The 22,617-nt window shown below is 41.5% G+C and overlaps 2 protein-coding genes across 3 annotated transcripts; one reads left to right on the forward strand and one right to left on the reverse strand.

The window, feature by feature from the left end:
- Positions 1–5,149: 5,149 nt before the first annotated feature.
- LOC146673889 (tripartite motif-containing protein 16-like) lies at positions 5,150–7,644 on the forward strand. Its single transcript, XM_085392968.1, has one exon. It carries the CDS (start codon positions 5,180–5,182, stop codon positions 6,851–6,853), a length of 1,674 nt encoding a protein of 557 aa, XP_085249094.1. The 5' UTR covers positions 5,150–5,179; the 3' UTR covers positions 6,854–7,644.
- A 10,715-nt stretch (positions 7,645–18,359) lies between these two features.
- On the reverse strand, positions 18,360–20,341 carry LOC146673890 (tripartite motif-containing protein 16-like). 2 transcript variants are annotated; one of them, XM_085393150.1, is made up of 2 exons: positions 19,017–20,340; positions 18,361–18,971 (listed from the first exon to the last, which is right to left on the reverse strand). In XM_085393150.1, the coding sequence occupies exons 1-2, from the start codon at positions 20,323–20,325 to the stop codon at positions 18,652–18,654; spliced, it is 1,629 nt and encodes a 542-aa protein (XP_085249276.1). In that variant the 5' UTR covers positions 20,326–20,340; the 3' UTR covers positions 18,361–18,651. The 2 variants fall into 2 exon arrangements, with proteins under 2 accessions (XP_085249269.1, XP_085249276.1); XM_085393143.1 differs by having other exon boundaries at positions 18,360–20,341.
- Positions 20,342–22,617: the final 2,276 nt, after the last annotated feature.

Here is a 22,617-nt window from a genome sequence, read left to right on the forward strand (position 1 = left end):
GTGCTGACTGCTTGTCTTTTGTGTTTTAAACATTGCTTTTGAAATGTGATGGGAGTTTTCTGCTGCTTTTCTTACAGCTCCTCTGACTTTTATTATGAAAAACTCAAACCAAAGTGACCCAGAAGAATTTGTAACTCAGTTTTATGGTAGTTGGATTTCACTCTTGATGCACACCTGTGTTGTATTAACACTGCAGGTTATGTGTCTGCAATTTACAGATGTCCTCTAAACGTTTCACCTGCAGCTGATCATAAAGAGGAGAGCACCAAATGTCCAAACATGAGTGAGCTGAAGGTGTCTGCCACTGAAACCAAATAATTTAAAAAACAAAAAACAAAAACAAAAACCACTTTAAATGAGGCTGTGGTCAGAGTTTTAGTTAAGCACTTAGTAGTACTTCCTAAATACACGGGGAAACCCACTGATGTTGATGAATGTCCTCACAAAGACGGCCAAATGCCGTGTACACAGAGCTGCTTTGAGGTAAACTCTGGTTTACCAAAGTAAAAGAATGGCTCATACGACCTCAATGAAGTCATCACTTGAAATTTACAGGTGAGCTGAATGCTGACAAGCACACATCGTTCTCTTCCTTCCTTCCTTGGTCATTTTAATGTTTGTTTACTGCAAACGCTCATATTCAACAAGAGGAAAAGAAACTGGCTAGAAGGGGGACAAGGAGAGGAGGGAGAGAAGGAAAGGAGGAAGGAAAAGATGGGGGAGGAGGGATGGAGGAAGGTAGGAAGGGAAAAGATGGGAGAGGGAAAAGGAAGGAAAAATGGAAGAGGAGGGAAAAAGGAGGAAGGAAAAGATGAAAGAAGAGAGTAAAAAGAAAAATATGAGAAAGGAAGGAGAAGAGACTGACAGATGGAAGTGAACGTAAAGCCACGTTGAACTTGGAAATGTAGCGAGCTCTAACGTCAGCTTGAGGTTTTTCGGACCAACTTCACTGGTACGAGACTGAATCTGATCTCCGTGGAGGAATGTAGAAACTGCGCTTCATTAAAGCAGCGGAAACCCAGACTTTAATGAGTCGAGTTTATTTTAGCAGCGTCTTGGAGTAGACTCTACTACACTCAGAATCCGTTTAAAGGAAGCTTATTTATTCTCAACCAGGATGAGACGAACTCTGACTTTGAATCTCTGTCTTCCCACACATCTCCTGTCTGAGCCTCGCACCGAGCTTTCTGCTTCAGTATGTGGGAGTTTGTAGGAGAGCAGATAATATTATGCAACCAGAACTGGCTGCAACACCCCGTACGAGGAAAACTGAAGCATGTAGGTGTTTTTTTTCCTTTTCTCTGAGCTTCATTGATAAAACTAATGAATTAAATCTAAGCTGTGCAGCAGGTCCGTGCTGCTGCTCATCAGTGCTCTGCACATGTGGATGGTTTTCTTCCTGCCTAATGCTCCGACATGAAAGAGTCAGATTTTATGGGCTTTCTATTTTTACAACCTGCTGGAAATGAAAGGTGCAGCGTGAAAGTGTGTGTAGAGTTTGATGTGTGTTTGTAGTAGCCTGATAACGTACCGCCAGCTGACACAACAACAGGCAGACGACTGCAAAATCCCAAACAAAGAGAGCAAAAACAGCTGAAGAGTGAAAAAAATGAACCAGAAAGACCAAAGATGGGAAAGAAGAAAAGATGAAGGGAGGAAAGTGGCAGAGGGGAAGAGGAAACAGAAGAGGCAGAAATGGAAGGAAGGAAGGAAAACATTGATTAGGATACAAAAGAAAGATGAAGGAAAGAAAAACAATTCAAAGAGGAGAAACAAATGAAATATAGGGAAGGACAAGTGAGGAAGGAAATAAAGCAAAGAGAAAAACACATGAAGACAAGCTAAGTAAATGAAGGTGGAAGCAGGAATGATGGAAACACCGAAGACAAAGGAAAGTGGAATAAGATGAAGAAACAAAAGTACATTAATGTGAAGGATAAAAAGAAACAAAAGAGGAAAGAAGAAAAATAAAGTAAATAAGGACAAAGAGGTTATAAAACAGAATAGGATGCAAAGTAAGGAAAAGGTAAATAAAAGAAAGCAAATGAAAAGCCGTGGAGGCTTCAGCTGAGACTGAAGAAGTCATCTATCCATCTTCTGCTTATCCACTCTGGAGTCAGAACACCAGCCCAACATAGTGCTATAATTTGTATCCAGATAATTAAAGTAACTAATTAATCGCCTTAAGACTGAATTCTGTGATATTTACATGACAAATTAAAGTTGGAGATCTACTAAAAGACAGAGTTAAACTCAGACTCCATCCTATGATTTAATGATTTATATTACAGGGGCCTGTTTTTCTGTCCCCAAAGGGTGACAACATAGAAACGTCCCCACTAAAATAGTAATACGGCTAAATGCACACACATGTACCCCTAGGAAAAAGTGTGTGTGTGTGTACCATGTTTACATACCTGTGTGGGGACCAAGAATTGGAAGTTTACCATACTTGTGGGGACCAACAGCCCTTATGGGCACAGAAAATAGGTTAGACCAGTGTTTCCCAACCTTTTGGAGCCACGGCACATATTTCACATTAGAAAAATCAAACAGCGAACCACCAAACAAAAATGTCTCAAAAAGCATTTTGATCATTTATCTTAGTAAAATAGGCTCAGTTTGTCCCCAGTACACCTTTTTGCTTTCTTCTGACCATCACTCATGACGGCCTTCATGTGGGCTGGAATTTTCTCCAGGACCCAGACTGACTGCTTTTTCTCTTCAAATATTTATCTATTGCTATTATGTGCTGTGTTCTGACAGCATGACTATTATGTAATATCTTCTTCTGTTTGACAACCAACTTAATTAGAACAGGTGGTTGTACCGCCCTCTAGTGGAAGAGAATGTAATTGTTCTGCCTGTTACTCACTGCGGTCACTTGGAGTACTAATCAGGTGGAACCAGATAATCTTCTACGGCACACCTGTGTGCCACGGCACCGTTTTTGGGAAGCACTGGGCTAGTGTTAGGATAAGCATCTAGGGAAGGATATGAAAACATGACTGTGTGTGTGTGTGTGTGTGTGTGTGTGTGTGTGTGTGTGTGTGTGTGTGTGTGTGTGTGTGTGTGTGTGTGTGTGTGCGCGCTGCATCTCCTACAAACCCTCACAGTTTAATGAGTCCCAGCCGGATGTTTTGATGTTGAGTTTTACTGTCTGCGAGTCTGAGAGCTTTTCCCTGACTTTATTAGGTGTTTTAATCCCTCATACACACACACACACACACACACACACACACACACACACACACACACACACACACACACACACACACACACACACACACACACACACAGCAGCCTGCTCTGATATCTATAGCTTCCTATTAAAAGAGAATGTGTGTGTGTGTGTGTGTGTGTGTGTGTGTGTGTGTGTGTGTGTGTGTGTGTGTGTGTGTGTGTGTGTGTGTGTGTAACCCATATTTTATTTTTGTAGCTTGCACTGAGGGCTGATTGATTATGTATGTTCTGCCTGCAGCACTGCGGTGTGTTTGTTGACCTTCTTGTAAGCGACACACACAGGGAAGCACGAACTGTAGCACGTTATAGGTGAATAACACCAGCGCAGTCTCTAATGCAGCTCAGGCAGCTTTGCAACTCAGCGCCATCACTGTTGTGAGGTGTTCCTGTTATTTTGTCCACCCCATCCTCATATAAAAATAGAGAGAGAGAGGATGGCATTTGTGCTTTCAGTGAGATGAAACAATAATAGCTTACAGACATGAACACACACGTGCATCTATGCTTGTGGACCTTCTGTGACATGATGCGTAATCCACACAGCTGTGAAGGTAAGTCATACCTTAAGAAAACAGTGATTTGAGGTTAAGGGGATTCCTCTGAAGTGGTGCAAAAGTGTGAAACAAGTCAGAAAGAAGTTGTTTAATGTTTGTGTACATGGACATGTCTGGGGATAAATGTATGCTCACCACCTCAATGAACTCAAGCAACAAGGAGCAAAAGTCCTTACTGATGCGAGACCAGTGAAGTCATACAGGAAACAATTACTTCAACTTATTTGTGTGTTTGTTTGCTGTTGTGAAACTGTAAGTAAAGAGTGGAAGGTGGATCTAGCTGAGAATCTGCACGTTTTCTGAGCAATGTCTTGTGATTGACATGTCATTAGCTAAAAACTATGAACTAGTTACCACTCTTTCCTGATGCCTGAGTGTAATATACAAAGAGAACCTAATATTTTGTTCAATATGACAACAAACCATTGAGCGGTGAACACATCAGAAAAATGCTTGCTTGATCTTGTCACATGGTCATTGGTCATTTTACCATACACTCCTTTTTGACTTGACCAGTAGTCTTTTCACAATCACAAGGGTATTTTGCAATGACCCTGGTGAAGGCCACAGGGGGAAATGTGTTGGTCACGCATTAAAACTGGTTCCTAATACTTTAAGTTTCACTGGAGTCTTCATGTCATTAGATCTTTGTCTTCGCCATGAACCTTGAAAGTTGTTCCAGAAAGGTTTGTTGCTATTTTAATGTAAAGAACATGGTTATTTCTGTTGCAGCAGCTGTTATAAATGCAAAACTAAAATGCAAGATTCTTTTGACTAATTAACTTTTTGCAGGAATATCTGTAATTATATGTGCAGACTCTGCTGACTGTTCAAAGCAATGCAGTGGCATTTATCTAGTTCTCATCCTGTTACAGCAACATCGATTACTGCCTATAAAAGCAATAAATAAATAAATAAAAGCAACCAGCATATGTCTGCTAACCTAACCCTGCTCTATACATATGCTTTGATTAGGTCAGCAGCCTCTGCTGTTCTGACGGTTATTGTTACCTGAGACATTTCTGTCCAGTGTTCATTAAAGCTGGATTTTTAAAAATTATTTATATAGAAGAAGCAGTAAATAAAAAGGGTTAAACACACAGTTTCACTCTCTAACTGCTCCTCTTCCTGGAGTGAAGCACAGCCTGATAACCTCCCTCTTCTTCCTGCTCTTAAACACAGCACCTCCTCTCTGTCCACGTGTTTCCTCGTTCCCTCCCCTTCAGATCTGCACTTTGAAGATGGGTGTAACCAACATGTGGTGACGTGTAAGAGCTGACAGGCTCCATTCACTGCAGAAACATGTTGTTGAGATCAGAGCTCAGACTAGTTTCAGTTATAAGGAAGTGAAACTCACACAGTCACTGACACTGAGAGGAGAAATGGCGCAGAAAGGAGTTCAGCTGGACCGAGAAACCTTCTCTTGTTCCATCTGTTTGGATCTACTGAAGGATCCGGTGACTACAGCCTGTGGACACAGCTACTGCAGGAACTGTATTAAAAGTTTCTGGGATGAAGAGGACAGGAAGGGAATCCACAGCTGCCCTCAGTGCAGGAAGACTTTCACACCGAGGCCTGTCCTGGAGAAAAACGTCATGTTTGCAGCTTTAGTGGAGCAGCTGAAGAAGACTGGACTCCAAGCTGCTCCAGCTGATCACTGCTATGCTGGACCTGAAGATGTGGCCTGTGATGTCTGCACTGGGAGGAAGCTGAAAGCCATCAAGTCCTGTTTAGTCTGTCTGGCCTCTTACTGTGAGAAACACCTCCAACCTCACTATGATGCAGCTCCATTAAAGAAACACAAGCTGGTGGCCTCCTCCAAGAAGCTCCAGGACAACATCTGCTCTCGTCATGATGAGGTGATGAAGATTTTCTGTCGTACTGATCAGCAGAGTATCTGTTATCTCTGCACAATGGATGAACATAAAGGCCATGAAACAGTCCCAGCTGCAGCAGAAAGGACTGAGAAGCAGAAGGAGCTCGAGGTGAGACGACTAAACATCCAGCAGAGAATCCAGGAGCGAGAGAAAGATGTGAAGCTGCTTCAACAGGAGGTGGAGGCCATCAATGGCTCTGCTGATAAAGCAGTGGAGGACAGTGAGAAGATGTTCACTGAGCTGATCCGTCTCCTCCAGAAAAGAAGCTCTGATGTGAAGCAGCAGGTCAGATCCCAGCAGGAAACTGAAGTGAGTCGAGTCAAAGAGCTTCAGGAGAAGCTGGAGCAGGAGATCGCTGAGCTGAAGAGGAAAGACGGCGAGCTGGAGCAGCTCTCACACACAGAGGATCACAACCAGTTTCTACACAACTACCCCTCACTGTCAGCACTCAGTGAGTCTACACACTCATCCAGCATCAATATTCGTCCTCTGAGCTACTTTGAGGATGTGACAGCAGCTGTGTCAGAGACCAGAGATAAACTACAGGACATTCTGAGAGAGGAATGGACAAACATCTCACTGACAGTCACTGAAGAGGATGTTTTACTGTCACCACCAGAGCCAAAGACCAGAGCTGGATTCTTAAAATATTCACATGAAATCACACTGGATCCAAACACAGCAAACAGACATCTGTTATTATCTGAGGGGAACAGAAAAGTAACATTTATGAACCAACAACAATTTTATTTTGATCATCCAGACAGATTCACTGGATGGTTTCAGGTCCTGAGTAGAGAGAGTCTGACTGGACGTTGTTACTGGGAGGTGGAGTGGAGAGGGGGAGGAGTTCGTGTAGCAGTCGCATACAAGAATATCAGCAGAGCAGGGAGGGGCAATGAATGTGGATTTGGAAACAATAACAGATCTTGGGCATTACATTGTTACACAGACAGTTATAAATTTCTGCACAACAAAGTCCGAACTGTCCTCTCAGGTCCTCGGCCCTCCAGAGTAGGAGTGTACCTGGATCACAGAGCAGGTATTCTGTCTTTCTACAGCGTCTCTGAAACCATGACTCTCCTCCACAGAGTCCAGACCACATTCACTCAGCCGCTCTATGCTGGACTTTTTCTTTATGGACTTGGAGCCACTGCAGAGTTGATTAAAGTCAAATAGAGAAGACAGGTTCATGTTGATCCCTGACCATTATATGTACTTGTGTAGTTTCTAAATGAGGCTTTACATTTTAGAAGCTGAGAAGTTCAGTGGTCCATTGATGTGTGAAAATAATATTGCACTGATTCAAACTGTACTTACATTTATATACCTTACATCAATATAAATCTGAATTTGTTCTTATGGCTGATAATCATGTGAGTTTAAATGATACTACTCTTCATATTCAGCATGTTTGAAATCTGTCATCAGTCTGTATGACTGAATCACAGGGGTTAGAAGTTTGTAGGTCACGATGCAGGGTCTCACACTATACGGCCCGATGCTCTGATGCGACCTGAGTGCTCACACTGTGCGTCCATAACATGAAGCCTATAACACAAAATCTGTCTCAGCACAGTGCAGTCCATCACCAGTGTTCGGTCCTCCAGCACCAGCTGGACTGGTTAAAACAGCAGAACACAGGATCCATCAGACAAGCGACTCAGAATGAGTTGGACAATGCTGCGGTCGAGGTACTGCAACTACATGACTTGGATGTGTGTGAAAAAGTACTCTGGAAATCTTCAGAGATACCTGACTCTTGAACGATGGGGGATTATGAAAAGATTGTAGTGACTTAAATGTGCCTGATGGAGTTAGTAAGGGTGCAGCTGTGCCTCGAGCTGATGACAGCACCATAGAAACGGATGTGTTAGTGGAGGAGGTTTGGACACACGTCTGCTTTAATGTGTTTTGCTATTAAAAGATGACAGAATGTTTTATTTACACTAATAGTTGTTAATAAATAGGATTTGCTGAATCAAATTATGTTCTGATATTGTTTTTGTATCATCGTTACATAACATCAATTTCCACATTGTACACATGCAGTTATAGTGATGACAGACACATTAGTAATGATGATGTGAGACACTTACTGACATGTACAGATGGATTTTCTAAGTATGCATGCAGGTGTCTTCAAACCAAGGCAGGAACATCTGTTCCATCTTCTTTTGAGGATGAGTGAGGGACGTGTACCTGTTAATACGTACGGCTCTGATGTCACTAACATCTCCTTGAACTCTAAATCAGTGTTTCCAACCACTGTGCCGCAGCACATACAGGGAGTGCAGATTTATTAGGCAAGTTGTAACAAAATAAACAGGAAAAAAGAAAAGCCTTGTTAAGCCATGACATATGCTCTTCGTCCCAGGAGGGTAAATCATACCAAACCTAATTGGCAGGTTCAAATTTGTAACAAAAGACAAATCATCGGCCAGATTAATCTCAAGCATTCATCCATCAGCCACACACCTTGCGACACACAACATACAACATAACCCTGATGTCTTTTCACATAATAAGTTTCTTCTCATGTAATCAGATGTGTGCCATGTTAAAACTTCTTCACACACCTCAGAAACTCAACAACCTATTAGCTCGCCCAGCTCACTCTTTCAAGACCCCTCATCAGCATTCTGTTTTCCCCCAGCTTTGATGCAATCATCTGTCCTCCCATAATATTAGTCCACTAGTCTATGTATCACTTCTCATCTAAGTGACTTGGATAAGATGACAAACAGAATCACATGCTTAAGATGCTGTCTGGTCTTCATGAGTTTCATTGTATGTGTATGTAGGGTTAGTAGGATTAATACATTTTCCGTTTGTGTTTTTTTTGTGTACCTTTTTCATTTTGTAGTGCTTCAGACTCCTCAAATGTTCCCACTTAAAGCAGTTATTTTCCTTTTTCACAGGTTTGCTAACCCAAATTTTGATTTCCCACACTAAACAACAGCATTCCTCTGTACACTCACCTACTTCTTCCACTCTGTTCTCCTCTCCCACTCTGCAGTCCAATGGCAGTCAGTTCTCTTCAGCTTTGGCCTGTGTTTTCCACTGTCTCATCTTGGCATTTCACTCCAAAAGTGGCAAATGTCACACAGTGAAGTTGTAGCTTGCTGGAAACACATGTCCATCCAGTCAGGTGATGGGTTTTCTTTCTCTCTGATGCCGTTTGCCCAAAGCGCTGCTGGACCTCTCTGCTCAGGATACTGCTGTCTCTTGACCTGCTGTGAGCTCTTGATATCCATCTCATTGTTCTAGAACTGCACTCCTTGTCTTCAGGCAGAGGTTAGCTTCCGTGGAGCTTGCTTTCTCGGGGTGAGAAACACATAGGAGTTAACCTGTAAACACAATTCAGCCAAGACTCAGCCTGGGTGTTTCTAATGATGTTAACCTATAATTGTCGTCCAACTGCTGCATGTGGAAATTTGATCCTGGTCTGCTTTTCACCTGCAAGTCACACCCTCTGCTAGGCCGGGTTAGCCTCGCAGAGGCAGTGGCGAGGCTAACCCGGCACCCTCGCCTCTGCTAACCCTGTTTTCACAATAGAGAGACGCCTAAAACAACACACATCTCTCTCTCTGGTTTTTGAACTCTCCTTTCTTTAAAACAGAAAGTGAGATTGAAGTTGCCTTAGGCTGAGCTCTTCATTTATCAATTCCTTTTTTTTCATCAACAGCACAACTATTTTCTTTCTTTTCTGTCCACTGGGGTAGAAGCTGACCTGCAGAATCACCTCTTCCCCCGTTGGAGACTATTCTCACCCACACACTTTCACACCTCTCTGTGGTTCACACACACAGTGACTTCAGACACATTACACTGCTTTGCGCACAATTTCACTTCTTTTCTTCCTTCAATGATCTACATATTACGTGCTGCCTGGTGAATACTTTGCAATGTTTTCCATCCCCTTTCAAGGCATACTTACTACTTACTCAGTTTATTCCCCATCGTGGCTCAAGAGTTGGGAGTTCGTCTTGTAATCGGAAGGTTGCCGGTTCGAGCCCCGGCTTGGACAGTCTCGGTTGTTGAGTCCTTGGACACTTCACCCGTTGCCTACTGGTGGTGGTCAGAGGGCCCGGTGGCGCCAGTGTCCAGCAGCCTCGCCTCTGTCAGTGCGCCCCAGCCATCACCAGTGTGTGAATGGGTGGATGACTAAATGTGTAAAGCGCTTTGGGGTCCTTAGCGTCCTTAGGGACTAGTAATGCATTTACACTTAACAAGACAACTTTCAGCCGCACACAGACCACGTCTGGCCCACACTTGTTCACACACAAAATAGGCCTATGATCTCCCTTAAAGCAGAGTCACCAGTGAGAGCTCTATCCTCCTTACATACAAAACCAAACACTTTACGTCCTCAGTGGCGGAGAAAAAAACCTCCTTTCGGTGGTGAAACCATCCTTAAACCTTCTTGAAAACTGGCGGACAAACCAGACCTCCTTAAAAAAATTAAAAACTGGTGGGGAAATCAGGTAGCTTATCCACCTTAAAATAAAATAAATAAACAGCCTTTATTGCAGCCTTTTATTCTCATGGTCACAGAAGGTTACAACACTGCATGTGTGTGTGTGTGTGTGTGTGTGTGTGTGTGTGTAATAATAATAATCACAGGGAGAGAAACACACAACTAATAGGTACTATCTAACACCAGTGCAGAAGATGCAAATTCATAGAAAATATCAATATGACTCATGTAATGTTCAGTAGAAAACCAGCGTGTCTCATGGAGTAGCCCAGAGAAAACATTAGTGAATGTTGTATATCAGTCAAACAGGAGATCTTCTGTCACCATCAGGTGACACAGTTATTAAACAGTTAATTAAACGTCATCAGAGTTGTTACTTTATCATTTCTATTAGTGTTCCCTTACCAATGTCTTTTTTTTTTCTGTGTATTCTACTATGTCTACTTCTAGTTGTTATATGGCTGTCTATGATGGTACTGCATACTGTTTTTGGTGCATATATCTGTGTTTCTCAGGTCTGTTCCCTGGATTTTCACCTGGCTTTTATCCTGTATGTTTCAGTTGTTTGTATTAAATTACAGTAGTTTTCTTTTCCCTCTTTAATAAACATGTGGAACTAATTTTTTTAATAAGATAGCGCTGGAGTTTTCTTCCTTTTTGAATTTTTCAATGCATTTTTGTCATGTTACAATGGCGTTGATTTGTGTTATTGTCCGACGAAGATCACGAGTGCTGGAAACATTTGCAAAACAACTGGTAAAGTTGGAAACTTGCAGTGTGCGAGCTGTTGATTTTTTTTTCATGGACATTGTTAACTATGTTTCAGATCAGTAACTGGCTCATTTGTTTGTTTTGCATAGATGTGCATGTATTTATTTTATTGTTGCTCTGTTTTGACGTTGCTAGTTTGAGATACTGTCATCTCTGAGACGACCATTTCTGTACCTGAACCCTGGGCAGAAACAATAAACTTGACTAAACTGATATTAAAAACACTGGTTTGTTCTAATCCAGATGTAGTAGCTTTATGATGGTTTCTGCAGGTTGAAGAACAGCTGGAATCATCATCTGAACATTTAACTCCTGTAAGAGCAGCACAAAGATGCAGAAACAGGCTCTCTCTCAGTGTCGTTTTACAAATGTTACAGCTGCAGTAAAAACAAGATGAAAATAATCAGGGTGAATTTAATTGTTACTGAAACAACATGTAAGGTCTTCACTAAATACCTCACCATCTACAATCCCTCTCTAATCAGTCGTGTTGATAGGCTGTAAAGCTGTAAAACCATAAAAGTCCACAAAAACACCACTGCAAGCATCACAGGGAAACATTAGTGCAGGCACACAGTGACTGTTTCGCTTTCAGCTTCTGCAGCCAAGCAGAAAATATGCAAATGAGGAACAAAATCGAAGAGATTTAACAGAAGTAATGACCTTTTTTTTCTGTCCTGCTAAAACACATCACCAATAGCAGAAACATTAGACGTGCTTGTTTAACTAAAGGAGAATCGCAGAAAGAATCTGGACACCAGCACTTAAGCAGCTAACACATAATAAAGGGAGCTGTAACGGAAAAACAGGGAGAATAAAAACACCATAAACAACATCCTGACTCATCTGCATGAATCACAGCAGGTTCATCTGGAGTGTGTTTGTTTTAATTGTTGCTCTGAGTTCACACTTGAGCACCTGTGCACACAGAAGCATCTCTGTTGTTTTGTACCTCTGGTCACATTAAGATGGGCAGCGAGAGACTTTGGAGTCTCCCGCTGCCCATCTTAATGACATAATCTTCCAACAGCAGAATCTTTTTTTCTGGATAAATCAAAATCAGAGACTTGAACACCTACACAGCATCTGAACATGTGCATACTGTCCTCACTACAGTACCAAAGCTCATCATCTTGATATGACTTATGGTTCCATAACAGGGTGTCAGTTCTGGAGTTTCCCCAAAATTACTGTTAACAGTACATATTCAGTCATAACCACACAGGCACTGCCTCTAAATAAAACTCAGTATCTGTAAAAACACCCCATGATGTGAAGATGAGAGTAATGAGTTACACAGACCATCAGAGGGGGCAAAAGTACAGACGTTCTTTACTTAAGTAGAAGTACAGATACCCGTGTTTTTAAAAAAAATATTCTCCAGTAAAAGCACTGAAACAACTTCTTTGAGTAAAAGTGAAAAGGTACAGTTTGCAGGTTACAAGGTAACTAAAGCTTGTGCTATATTAATATAAGAATATAATCAGAAAATATTATTAGTGCACAGGAATACAAATATTATTCTAATCTAAATTCTAATTCTAATGAATGTGCTTATTTTGATTTGAAAGATTTCAAAACAATAACTGTTTCCTGTTGCCTACTTTGTAGAGGGTGACTTTGCCTCTAAACAGGAAAATGAGCAGTCAGGGGTTAAAGTGGTGGAGGAACTCTAAAATTAGTAATGGTGCTCAGTGTGGGGAAAAAATGATGGCCCACAATAATTTCTGATGTAAGCTTCATAAAGTTTTCTTAGTGTAAAGGCTGCAATCAGCTGACCTGCTGCTCTTTGTGGATTTACACAACTGAACTTAACAACATGTACGCAGTTTCACCAGCTATCATATCTGATGTCCATCCCCTACACTCACACTATGGTAAATGGTAAATGGACTGGTTCTTATATAGCGCTTTTCTACTCTTCTGAGCACTCAAAGCGCTTTACACAACTTGTGCATTCACCCATTCACACCAGCACATTTTTTCTAGGTGCTTTCTAACTGACATTCACACACATTCATACTCCGATGGATGCATCGGAGAGCAATTTCAGGTTAGTATCTTGCCCAAGGATATTTGGCATGCAGACTAGGGGAAGCCAGGAATCGAACCACCAACCTTCCGATCAGTAGATGACCTGCTCTACCACCTGAGCTACAGCCACTATGCAGCTTCACACTAGACAGTATACAGCTCATACAAAGTTTCAATTCAGTTAAGTAAGTACCACAACCATAACTCCAGCCCACTTTAATCCCTGAGTATAAACACTAGATGAACTTAAAGGAACAAGTCTGCTTTGGAAATGTAAGGAGGAACTATCCATCCATCCATTCGCTTCCGCTTATCCTTTTCAGGGTCGCGGGAGCCTATCCCAGCTGTCATAGGGCAAGAGGCAGGGTACACCCTGGAGAGGTCCCCAGTCTGTCGCAGGGCCAACACACAGGGACAGACAACCATTCACACTCACATTCATTCGCACATTCACACGTAGTGACAATTTGGATTATCCAATTAACCTATCCCCACAAGCTGCATGTCTTTGGACGGTGGGAGGAAGCCGGAGTACCCGGAGGGAACCCACGCAAACACGGGGAGAACATGCAAACTCCACACAGAAAGACCCCGGCCTGATGGTGGAATTGAACTCAGGACCTTCTTGCTGTGCAGCAACAGTGCTAACCACCGTGCCACCATGCTGACCGCATAATAATTGTTTATTTAATAATCATTAATCAATTTAATTCAATTTTTTAATAAGCAAATGAACACAACAACAGTTGCGTCATGGTGCTTTATGCAGGCCTGGGGATCTGAAGACCATTTAAAGGTTCCTGGATGAACACTTCTTGTTTTTTAGAAATTTAACTGAATTTTTAGGATTTTACTGTACTAATAAATTATGTTCGTGTTTTTGTAGATTTTTATTATTTTTATTAAAAAACTTGTGGTGAAAGCACCATGAAGACTCATCGGTAGCAGAGTGTGAAATGCTTCCCGTTTCCCAGTTATTGATTGTAAATCTCTAAAATGGTCAGTAAATACAATCAGATGACACTGTGTTTAAAGAAGAGATTTAAGAAAGTTCAACAAATCAACCAAGTGAAAAATTCCACTTTAATTACCACAAGTCAAAGTGGACACAATTCTATCCCCAGAGACGAAACCAAGTGTTATACCAGGCAGTAAACATGTTTATTTAACCTTCAGACCGTATTATCATCAAACATTATATAGTGTTATTTACAGCGATTCTTTTCCATGTACATTATTTTCCAGTCCCCTTCAGCCTCACCACTGTTGTTATGGAGGAGCAGTGGTGATGAGCTACTGGGTCTGCTGAGCTCTAAAACTAAAACTGGTACTCGGAACCTGAAGTTTGAACAGTGGGGCAGCCACACAGCTTGTTATGTCCAGGTTAACAGTCCTCACAGCTGCAGAAAAAACAGCGAACATGTTCCCCTTGTGTGAATCTGTTGGACTGTTTCTTGTAAGTGAATTCAGTGCCTGAAGATGAACACTAACAGCTAAGTGTGATTTAATTAAGACGAACACTTACTGACTTTTGTAGATTCAGTTACTACGGCAACAGTCCCTCCTCCTCCCCCTCTGCCTGTTAGTGTTGAATTCAAAACAGCTTATCTGGCTCCCTCTGCTGGTTAAACTGTTGAACTACCACATTAACTTGTTACCAAAAAGTTGATTCTGTGACCTGTGAGGTCAGTTCCTTCATCATTAATATGCAATAATACTAATAATACCAATAATAACAACTTTTTCTAATGATTTTTCTTATCTCTATATTTAAAATATAATATGCATAATACAATATATATTACAAGTAAATAAAATAAATAAAATAAAATCATTTAAAGTAATTAAATATTTAGAATAATGATCATCTGAACCTTTGCATTAAGAAGTAAGAAGTCTTTTCATTTTTGTTGAATACCCCCGATTTAAAGCAACACTTACTGTTGGCTTCATCAGAAATTCCAGAGCATTCCTAATATTTTGGCCAGTCTATCACCATACATGAAGGGGAAATCATGTTAGTAACTCATTTCAACAAGAACCAGGCGCAGGGGCATGTTTATCACCTCTTTCTTTAACAGTTGCTGTAGTTTTGAAAGCATGATTGGAGTGCTCCATATCATTTATTTCATTTAAGGTACGAGTTTCTGTTGGCCAGCAAGGTGTTGGTGGAAACTGTGCTACTGTAGGCCAAAGATGAAGCGAGATGAGAGGGGGAAGGTTTGTTAGGAGGCAGAGAGAGGTGTTAAGGGAGCCTCCAGGCAGGCGGAAAGGAAGATGAGTCAATCAACATGCTTAAGTTATCAGTTTTAAAACAACAAGCAGTGATTGTTCTTTTTAAAAGCATTTGACAATAATTAAATGCTACACTTTAAAAATTAGCAGTGGCTCATGGTGAAAGCAGCCAATCATTTGACCTTAATCCTTGATTTGCTGTGTGACTGTAAGGTCTGGCTAATAGTTGTAGTTTCTGTTTATTGTTTTCGCTCAGCTTTTCAGCTCAATCTTTTCACCACTTCTTCCACACTGAACTTTTCCTACAAGCTGGGGATGGGCTGGTCAAGTTAAGAGATTTGATTGGGCAATCCAGTGTCATGGTATCCAGTAATGAAAATGAATGAATGGGCTGCTGTGAGTGGTTGTACAGCTAGTGTGAGCCTTTCAGGCCTCCTCTGATAATTTCAATGACAGATGACGAATGAAATGAGACATCAAACATCAATGTCCTTTAATAATTACCACTGTGATCCAACTTTCCTGTCACTGGTTTAAAGGATTTCTCAAACCAGTTAATGAAGGTTTATATACACAACAGGTTACAATTGCACAAGTGCTGCTGATTGGCTGAGGAAGAATAAAGTAGTCATGGTAAATGGCCTGTATTTATATAGCGCTTTACTAGTCCCTAGGGACCCCAAAGCGCTTTACATATCCAGTCATCCACCCATTCACACACTGGTGATGGCAAGCTACATTGTAGCCACAGCCACCCTGGGGCGCACTGACAGAGGCGAGGCTGCCGGACACTGGCGCCACCGGGCCCTCTGACCACCACCAGTAGGCAACGGGTGAAGTGTCTTGCCCAAGGACACAACGACCGAGACTGTCCAAGCCGGGGCTCGAACCCCGGTAAACTAATCACATGGCCAAGTTACTGTAAGATGACATAGCATCAAGATGCTACCCAAGACAACCCTGAGTGTCCAGGCGATCTGATATCCTTGTGTTGGTGTTGTTCCCTCGTCATCATAAATAATGTTGTTCCAGGTTCAACATTGCAAGTGACCAATCACCTTCTCCTGACGTCATCCGCGACCTCAAAAAAAAACAAACTCCTTCAAAAAATCTACTTCACTTGCGAGAAGAGAAACCACCTCTGTAAGGACAATATGTATAATGCTTACCGTTTATTAAGAAAAAGTATCCTGAAATTCAAAGAATTCAAGTTCCTGGATCGGCGGACAGAAGAGGTTTCTCCATTTCTGTGTTAAAAGTGTGGACTTCAAACTACCAGTTTTTAAATTGTGTTGATAGGTAACATAAAACCAGAGTTATGATTAAAAAATATGCGCAATGTTTTTTTTCCTGAATACTAACGTTGTGTTTACAGCGGGAAGGGAAGCACTTGAAAGTATTCTCTGTTTGTGACAAAAAAAAACCCAGAAAGAAAAAACCTTGGTTTTCTATTAGTGGAAAAAAAAATTCTACTTTTTTATACTCGAGTTTTATGTTTTTTGTCTGATTTGAGATCAATTGTTTTAATATAGTATTTCAAAATGAAAAAATAGCTGTAAATTTTGACATGTTAAGGTGTGCTGAAAAGAATGATACCAAACAAGACAAGATAAACGGTTTTTAAAGGTGAAATGTAGAAGTAAAATCCAAAGCAGACAAAATACCTATTATACCTAGCATTTAGTCACTTTTATAAAGGTTTTATGAACCCATAAATTGAGGGAAAAAATACTGGGCCAAGAATGGACCCCTGAGTCATTCCACATAAGAGCAGGGTTTTTATGAGGAAATTTGTACCCCAGCCTAACTGTAAAGTTAACTACTGTGCCATTTCAGTTCTGTGCTGTGCTTTATAACTTTAAATAATTTGTAATATTTTTTCTAATACAAGTTTCAACAGGACTTAAGTAAAAGGGAGTTTAGAAATCTGTCTACAGTTGGATAAAACTTTAGGAACAATATTTATGGTTAGCAGGAACAGTGTGAAGCCTTCTATAAATAACAGTGCGTGAAATATCTTTCAATTTTCGAGAAGGAACAATGTCCTGGATTGATTGTGCATCGATCCATTGGTAATTCCTCAGGGCTCCACTAGGGGGATTCGCGCCTCTTGTCCTTCACTCTGTACAGACGAGTGAAAGCCAGCGCTTTGTGTCAGTATCATCATTCATCTCTCCTCGTTTCCCCTGTTTAAGGTAACTGCACGCACAGAACTCTGTGTATTACAGTTGACTATTAGCCCACCATCATTGTTTATTGTAAGGAAAGAGGTGAATTGTGGACAGTTTTTGCTGAGAAGTTTCAGCTGAACTCCGTTGCTGTTTAAGCTAGCTTTCACTGGTGTCCCGCCTTATTGAATGACAGTTTTTCTGCCACTATCTGTATTTAAGTTAACTACTGAAAGACATATACAGCGCATAAAGTATTATTTCATTACTGTTGAAAGTCAGCGAATGTGTCAGCTAACATATGTGAGTTAAAAAGATGTATTTACCTTATGTTACAGTTCAAGTTGTGCAGCGTCTAAATACTCTCATAAGTTAAAACAGGGCAACTTAGTTTGGAAACTGTGGTCCTGAGACTGAGTGTATCCATGCAGAGAGAATATGGTTTGGGTTGTGTTGTTTTTGTAACACTCAATACAGACGAGTGAAAACGAGATCTGCGTGTCACTATCATTCATTCAGCTCTCATCATTATTTCCACTTTTTAAGGGCACAAAAATACCAGCAATCTTTACATAATGTTTTGTAAATTCGCACAAATGGGAATAATGGCGATAAATGTTTTTCAGTAACTAGTAATCTAACTAATTAGTATTTCTGTTGTTACAATGGTGTTGCTATTACTAACAAGAAAATGCAGTGCGGTCAACACACAGAGGGTTGAAGCTGTCTTTAGTTCACAAATATTTAAGAGAAACCGGCCAAATTATAAGCCTGAAGACAAGACGTTAATGAAGAACACAGATGTAAGAGCGGTCAGACTCAGGACAGATAACTGGCAAACTTTTATTATAACTCTGTATCTTGGAAGGACTGAAATAATGTTTCAGTATCTAACATTTGATCTGTGAGTTTATTCTCTCAAAACAATACTTTTATTGTTTTGACATTTACAAACTGAGGTTATTTTGTATTATGAATATGACCTTCTGAATTTACTGTTAAATAACTTTTTGGTGCCACTTTGACTTCTTTCTGATATATTTAACATTTAATTAGTACAAGAACAACATTTAAATGGCATATAAACGTAATGTTAGGAAAATATAGAAAACGGATAACAAAAGGTCAAAGGAACATCTATTCAGTGTGACTGACAGGTGATCTCCGTGCAAAGTAAAAACAGCACAACTGTGAGCTCTCAGCAACTCCCATCTCAACAATGATGTAGACAAAAAACAAGTGGAAAATAAAACACACATTTTAACCAATTGTCCATCAGTGGCTTCTGTCTATTTCAGTGTAATGAACTCTGCAGTATCTTCATGATCCAAAAAATCAAGTCCAGCATAGAGCGGCTGAGTGAATGTGGTCTGGACTCTGTGGAGGAGAGTCATGGTTTCAGAGACGCTGTAGAAAGACAGAATACCTGCTCTGTGATCCAGGTACACTCCTACTCTGGAGGACCGAGGACGTGAGAGGGGAGTTTTCACATTGTTGTGCCAAAATATGTGACTGTTTGTGTCACAACAAAATGATGAAGATTTATCATTTAATCCAAATATACATTCACTGAGGCCGCCATCTCTGCTGATATTCTTGTATGCAACTGCTACACCAACTCCTTCCCCTCTCCACTCCACCTCCCAGTAACAACGTCCAGTCAGGTTCTCTCTACTCAGGACTTGACAGTAATAAGTGAATCTGTCTGGATGACGAGAATAAGACAGTGGATAACTCATAAATTTTGCTTTTCTGTTCCCCTCAGATAATAACAGACGTGTGTTTGCTGTCTTTGGATCCAGTGTGATTTCACGTGAATATTTTAAGAATCCAGCTCTGGTCTTTGGCTCTGCTGGTGACAGTAAAACATCCTCTTCAGTGACTGTCAGTGAGATGTTTGTCCATTCCTCTCTCAGAATGTCCTGTAGTTTATCTCTGGTCTCTGACACAGCTGCTGTCACATCCTCAAAGTAGCTCAGAGGACGAATATTGATGCTGGATGAGTGTGTAGACTCACTGAGTGCTGACAGTGAGGGGTAGTTGTGTAGAAACTGGTTGTGATCCTCTGTGTGTGAGAGCTGCTCCAGCTCGCCGTCTTTCCTCTTCAGCTCAGCGATCTCCTGCTCCAGCTTCTCCTGAAGCTCTTTGACTCGACTCACTTCAGTTTCCTGCTGGGATCTGACCTGCTGCTTCACATCAGAGCTTCTTTTCTGGAGGAGACGGATCAGCTCAGTGAACATCTTCTCACTGTCCTCCACTGCTTTATCAGCAGAGCCATTGATGGCCTCCACCTCCTGTTGAAGCAGCTTCACATCTTTCTCTCGCTCCTGGATTCTCTGCTGGATGTTTAGTCGTCTCACCTCGAGCTCCTTCTGCTTCTCAGTCCTTTCTGCTGCAGCTGGGACTGTTTCATGGCCTTTATGTTCATCAATTGTGCAGAGATAACAGATACTCTGCTGATCAGTACGACAGAAAATCTTCATCACCTCATCATGACGAGAGCAGATGTTGTCCTGGAGCTTCTTGGAGGGGGCCACCAGCTTGTGTTTCTTTAATGGAGCTGCATCATAGTGAAGTTGGAGGTGTTTCTCACAGTAAGAGGCCGGACAAGATAAACAGGACTTGATGGCTTTCAGCTTCCTCCCAGTGCAGACATCACAGGCCACATCTTCAGGTCCAGCATAGCAGTGATCAGCTGGAGCAGCTTGGAGTCCAGTCTTCTTCAGCTGCTCCACTAAAGCTGCTAACATGACATTTTTCTCCAGGACAGGCCTCGGTATGAAAGTCTTCCTGCACTGAGGGCAGCTGTGGACTCCTTTACTGTCCTCTTTATTAAAGTGGCCTTCAATACAGTTCCTGCAGTAGCTGTGTCCACAGGTTGTAGTCACTGGATCCTTCAGTAGATCCAAACAGATTGAACAAAAGAATGTCTCTAAATTCAGCTGAACTTCTTTCTGCTCCATTTTTCCTCTTAGCACCTTTGAGTGTCTCAAACAAAGAATTGCTGTCAGACTCTGTTTAATATAGACTGCAGATAAAAAGGTGCAGTTTGGACTTTGGCAGCAATTATAACATTTAATTTATCAGGTTACTATCAGTTTAAACTTCGTTGTGTCCTCTGTTGTAGTTTCTGTAAAAGTCGGCACTGTCTGCAATTAAGATAACAACTGAATCTAATGGCAGCTCAAATTACAGCAACATCCACAAATAGACTTTCATCTTAATTACAGACTCCAGATACAGCAACATATTTCCTCAAAGTAAAACCGATGAAACTTTAGCAATACCTGTGATGAAGCGTGAAAACTTCTGACCTAACACCTGGTATCAACACCAACCAACTCCAACTAAAGTATTCAGTAAAAGTTCAGCAATACCAAGGTCGGTGGTCTGCGTTATGACGGAGGTTCAGCACAGCCATGCTTTCTTTGAGTTAGCTGGCTTAACAAAACCAAAAGCATCAGTCTGACCCCAGACGGCGGTTAGCAACTTTCTTTTCTAACTCAGGCTTGTTATGTTTGCAACACACTCAGGGAAGTAAACTTGAAATGGCAGCTTTATTTGATGAAAAAAAAAAACTCCTCAATAAAAACTTAAACAGAAACAAGCAACTAGAAACAAAAACTAGGGAACTAAACTTGGACAGAGAACTACAAAAATACTCGGAGTATGGAGGAAACACACAGCATTGAGAGGATACGATGCGACAACAGCCAGGTGAAGACTGAGGACTATAATACACAGGCAGGATAACGAGAGGATGGGGAACAGGAGGAAACACAGCTGGGACTAATCAGACATAATGAGACGAGGGGAAGCAAAACTAGAGCAATAATCAAGGAACATAATTATAATAACTGAAACACCAATACCAACCCAACCCGGGCTGGTGGTGGGGAGTCCAGGAAGAAGGGCTCGAACAAAAACAGTCCAAAACAGAAGAGCTCAGGGGGACGACTCAGAGGTTGACGACACAGGAGTGCAAAACAAAGCAAATCAGGAGGCCAACCTGAAGGCTGACGGCACAATAGTCCATAAAAGGGCAGTTCACGGGGCCAACCCAGAGGTCAACAGCACATAAGTCCAGGCAAGAGCAGGTCCGGATAGGGATGGGTATCGAAAACCGGTTCTTGTTGAGAACCGGTTCCCACTGTTTCAATTCCTTGGAATTGTTTGCCATTTTTGCAAACGATTCCCTTATCGATTCCAGTCGCCCCGAATGACATCACCACTGTCACGGCGGGGTGCGCCGATGTGAATGGAAACAGGACCCAAAAGCAGATGCTGAAAGGCGGAGTTGCTGGCTGAACAGAAGACGATCCTTTATTTGGATGTTGGCACACGAAAAAGCATGAAGCTATGAAAACTAAGAAAACTGTGAACACTCAGAAAACTAAAGGACTAAGAAACTCAGTGAAAATGCGATGACAAACTATGAACACTGAGTAAACTATGACGAAACACTATGGGGATGCAAACAGACGACCCGACAATGACATGCAGAAAACAGAAGGCTAAAATACACACATGAGGTGATCAGGGGAAGTGGAGACACATGAGGAAACAGCTGACTAACATGAACCTAATGACAGGAGCAGTGAAGCTAAATACAAAGAACCAAGAACACACGACTCCTTCCAAAATAAAACAGGAAGCATAATGAAACGCAGACATGACAACCAGAACTTGACAACGTAAGACACAGACATGAAACACATGAAGAGCAGGGGAGACTTAACATGGGTTGGAAACGTGAGGGGGAATTAATAAGAACTAAAATCACCTAGACATGGTAACAAATGAACTTAGAAAACCTGAAGGGCTTAACATAAACTATAAACATCAAAATGAACTCAAACTCAAAACACTGGGTCATAAGACCCAGGACCGTGACAACCACGTTGCGGAGCGTCATTTACCTGGCAGGAAACATGGCGGCTCAAACACTCAAAAGTTTGGTCATACTTTACGAGAACGGATGACTGACAACAGGGCAACTTGCAATACTTGCAATGTAGATATTTCATTTAGGGGAGGAAACACTACGAATATGCAAAAGCATTTGCTCACAAAACACGCGATGACCTTAAATGAATGTCGTGTTTTTAATTCCGCTCCGGACTCGTGAATCTCAACCCAGCAGCAGCGGTAACGTTTGCACGTCCTCTCCCGTTAATGCAGCAGGTAAATAATCAACTAACAGTGCATATTATGTTAGCGCGATCTGCCTTATTACAAAACCTGCCATTACTGTG

The sequence above is a fragment of the Rhamphochromis longiceps genome, linkage group LG3 (assembly GCF_057381845.1).
Source record: "Rhamphochromis longiceps isolate RC_006_pf linkage group LG3, R_longiceps_female_GT1.1, whole genome shotgun sequence".
Lineage (NCBI taxonomy): Eukaryota > Metazoa > Chordata > Actinopteri > Cichliformes > Cichlidae > Rhamphochromis > Rhamphochromis longiceps.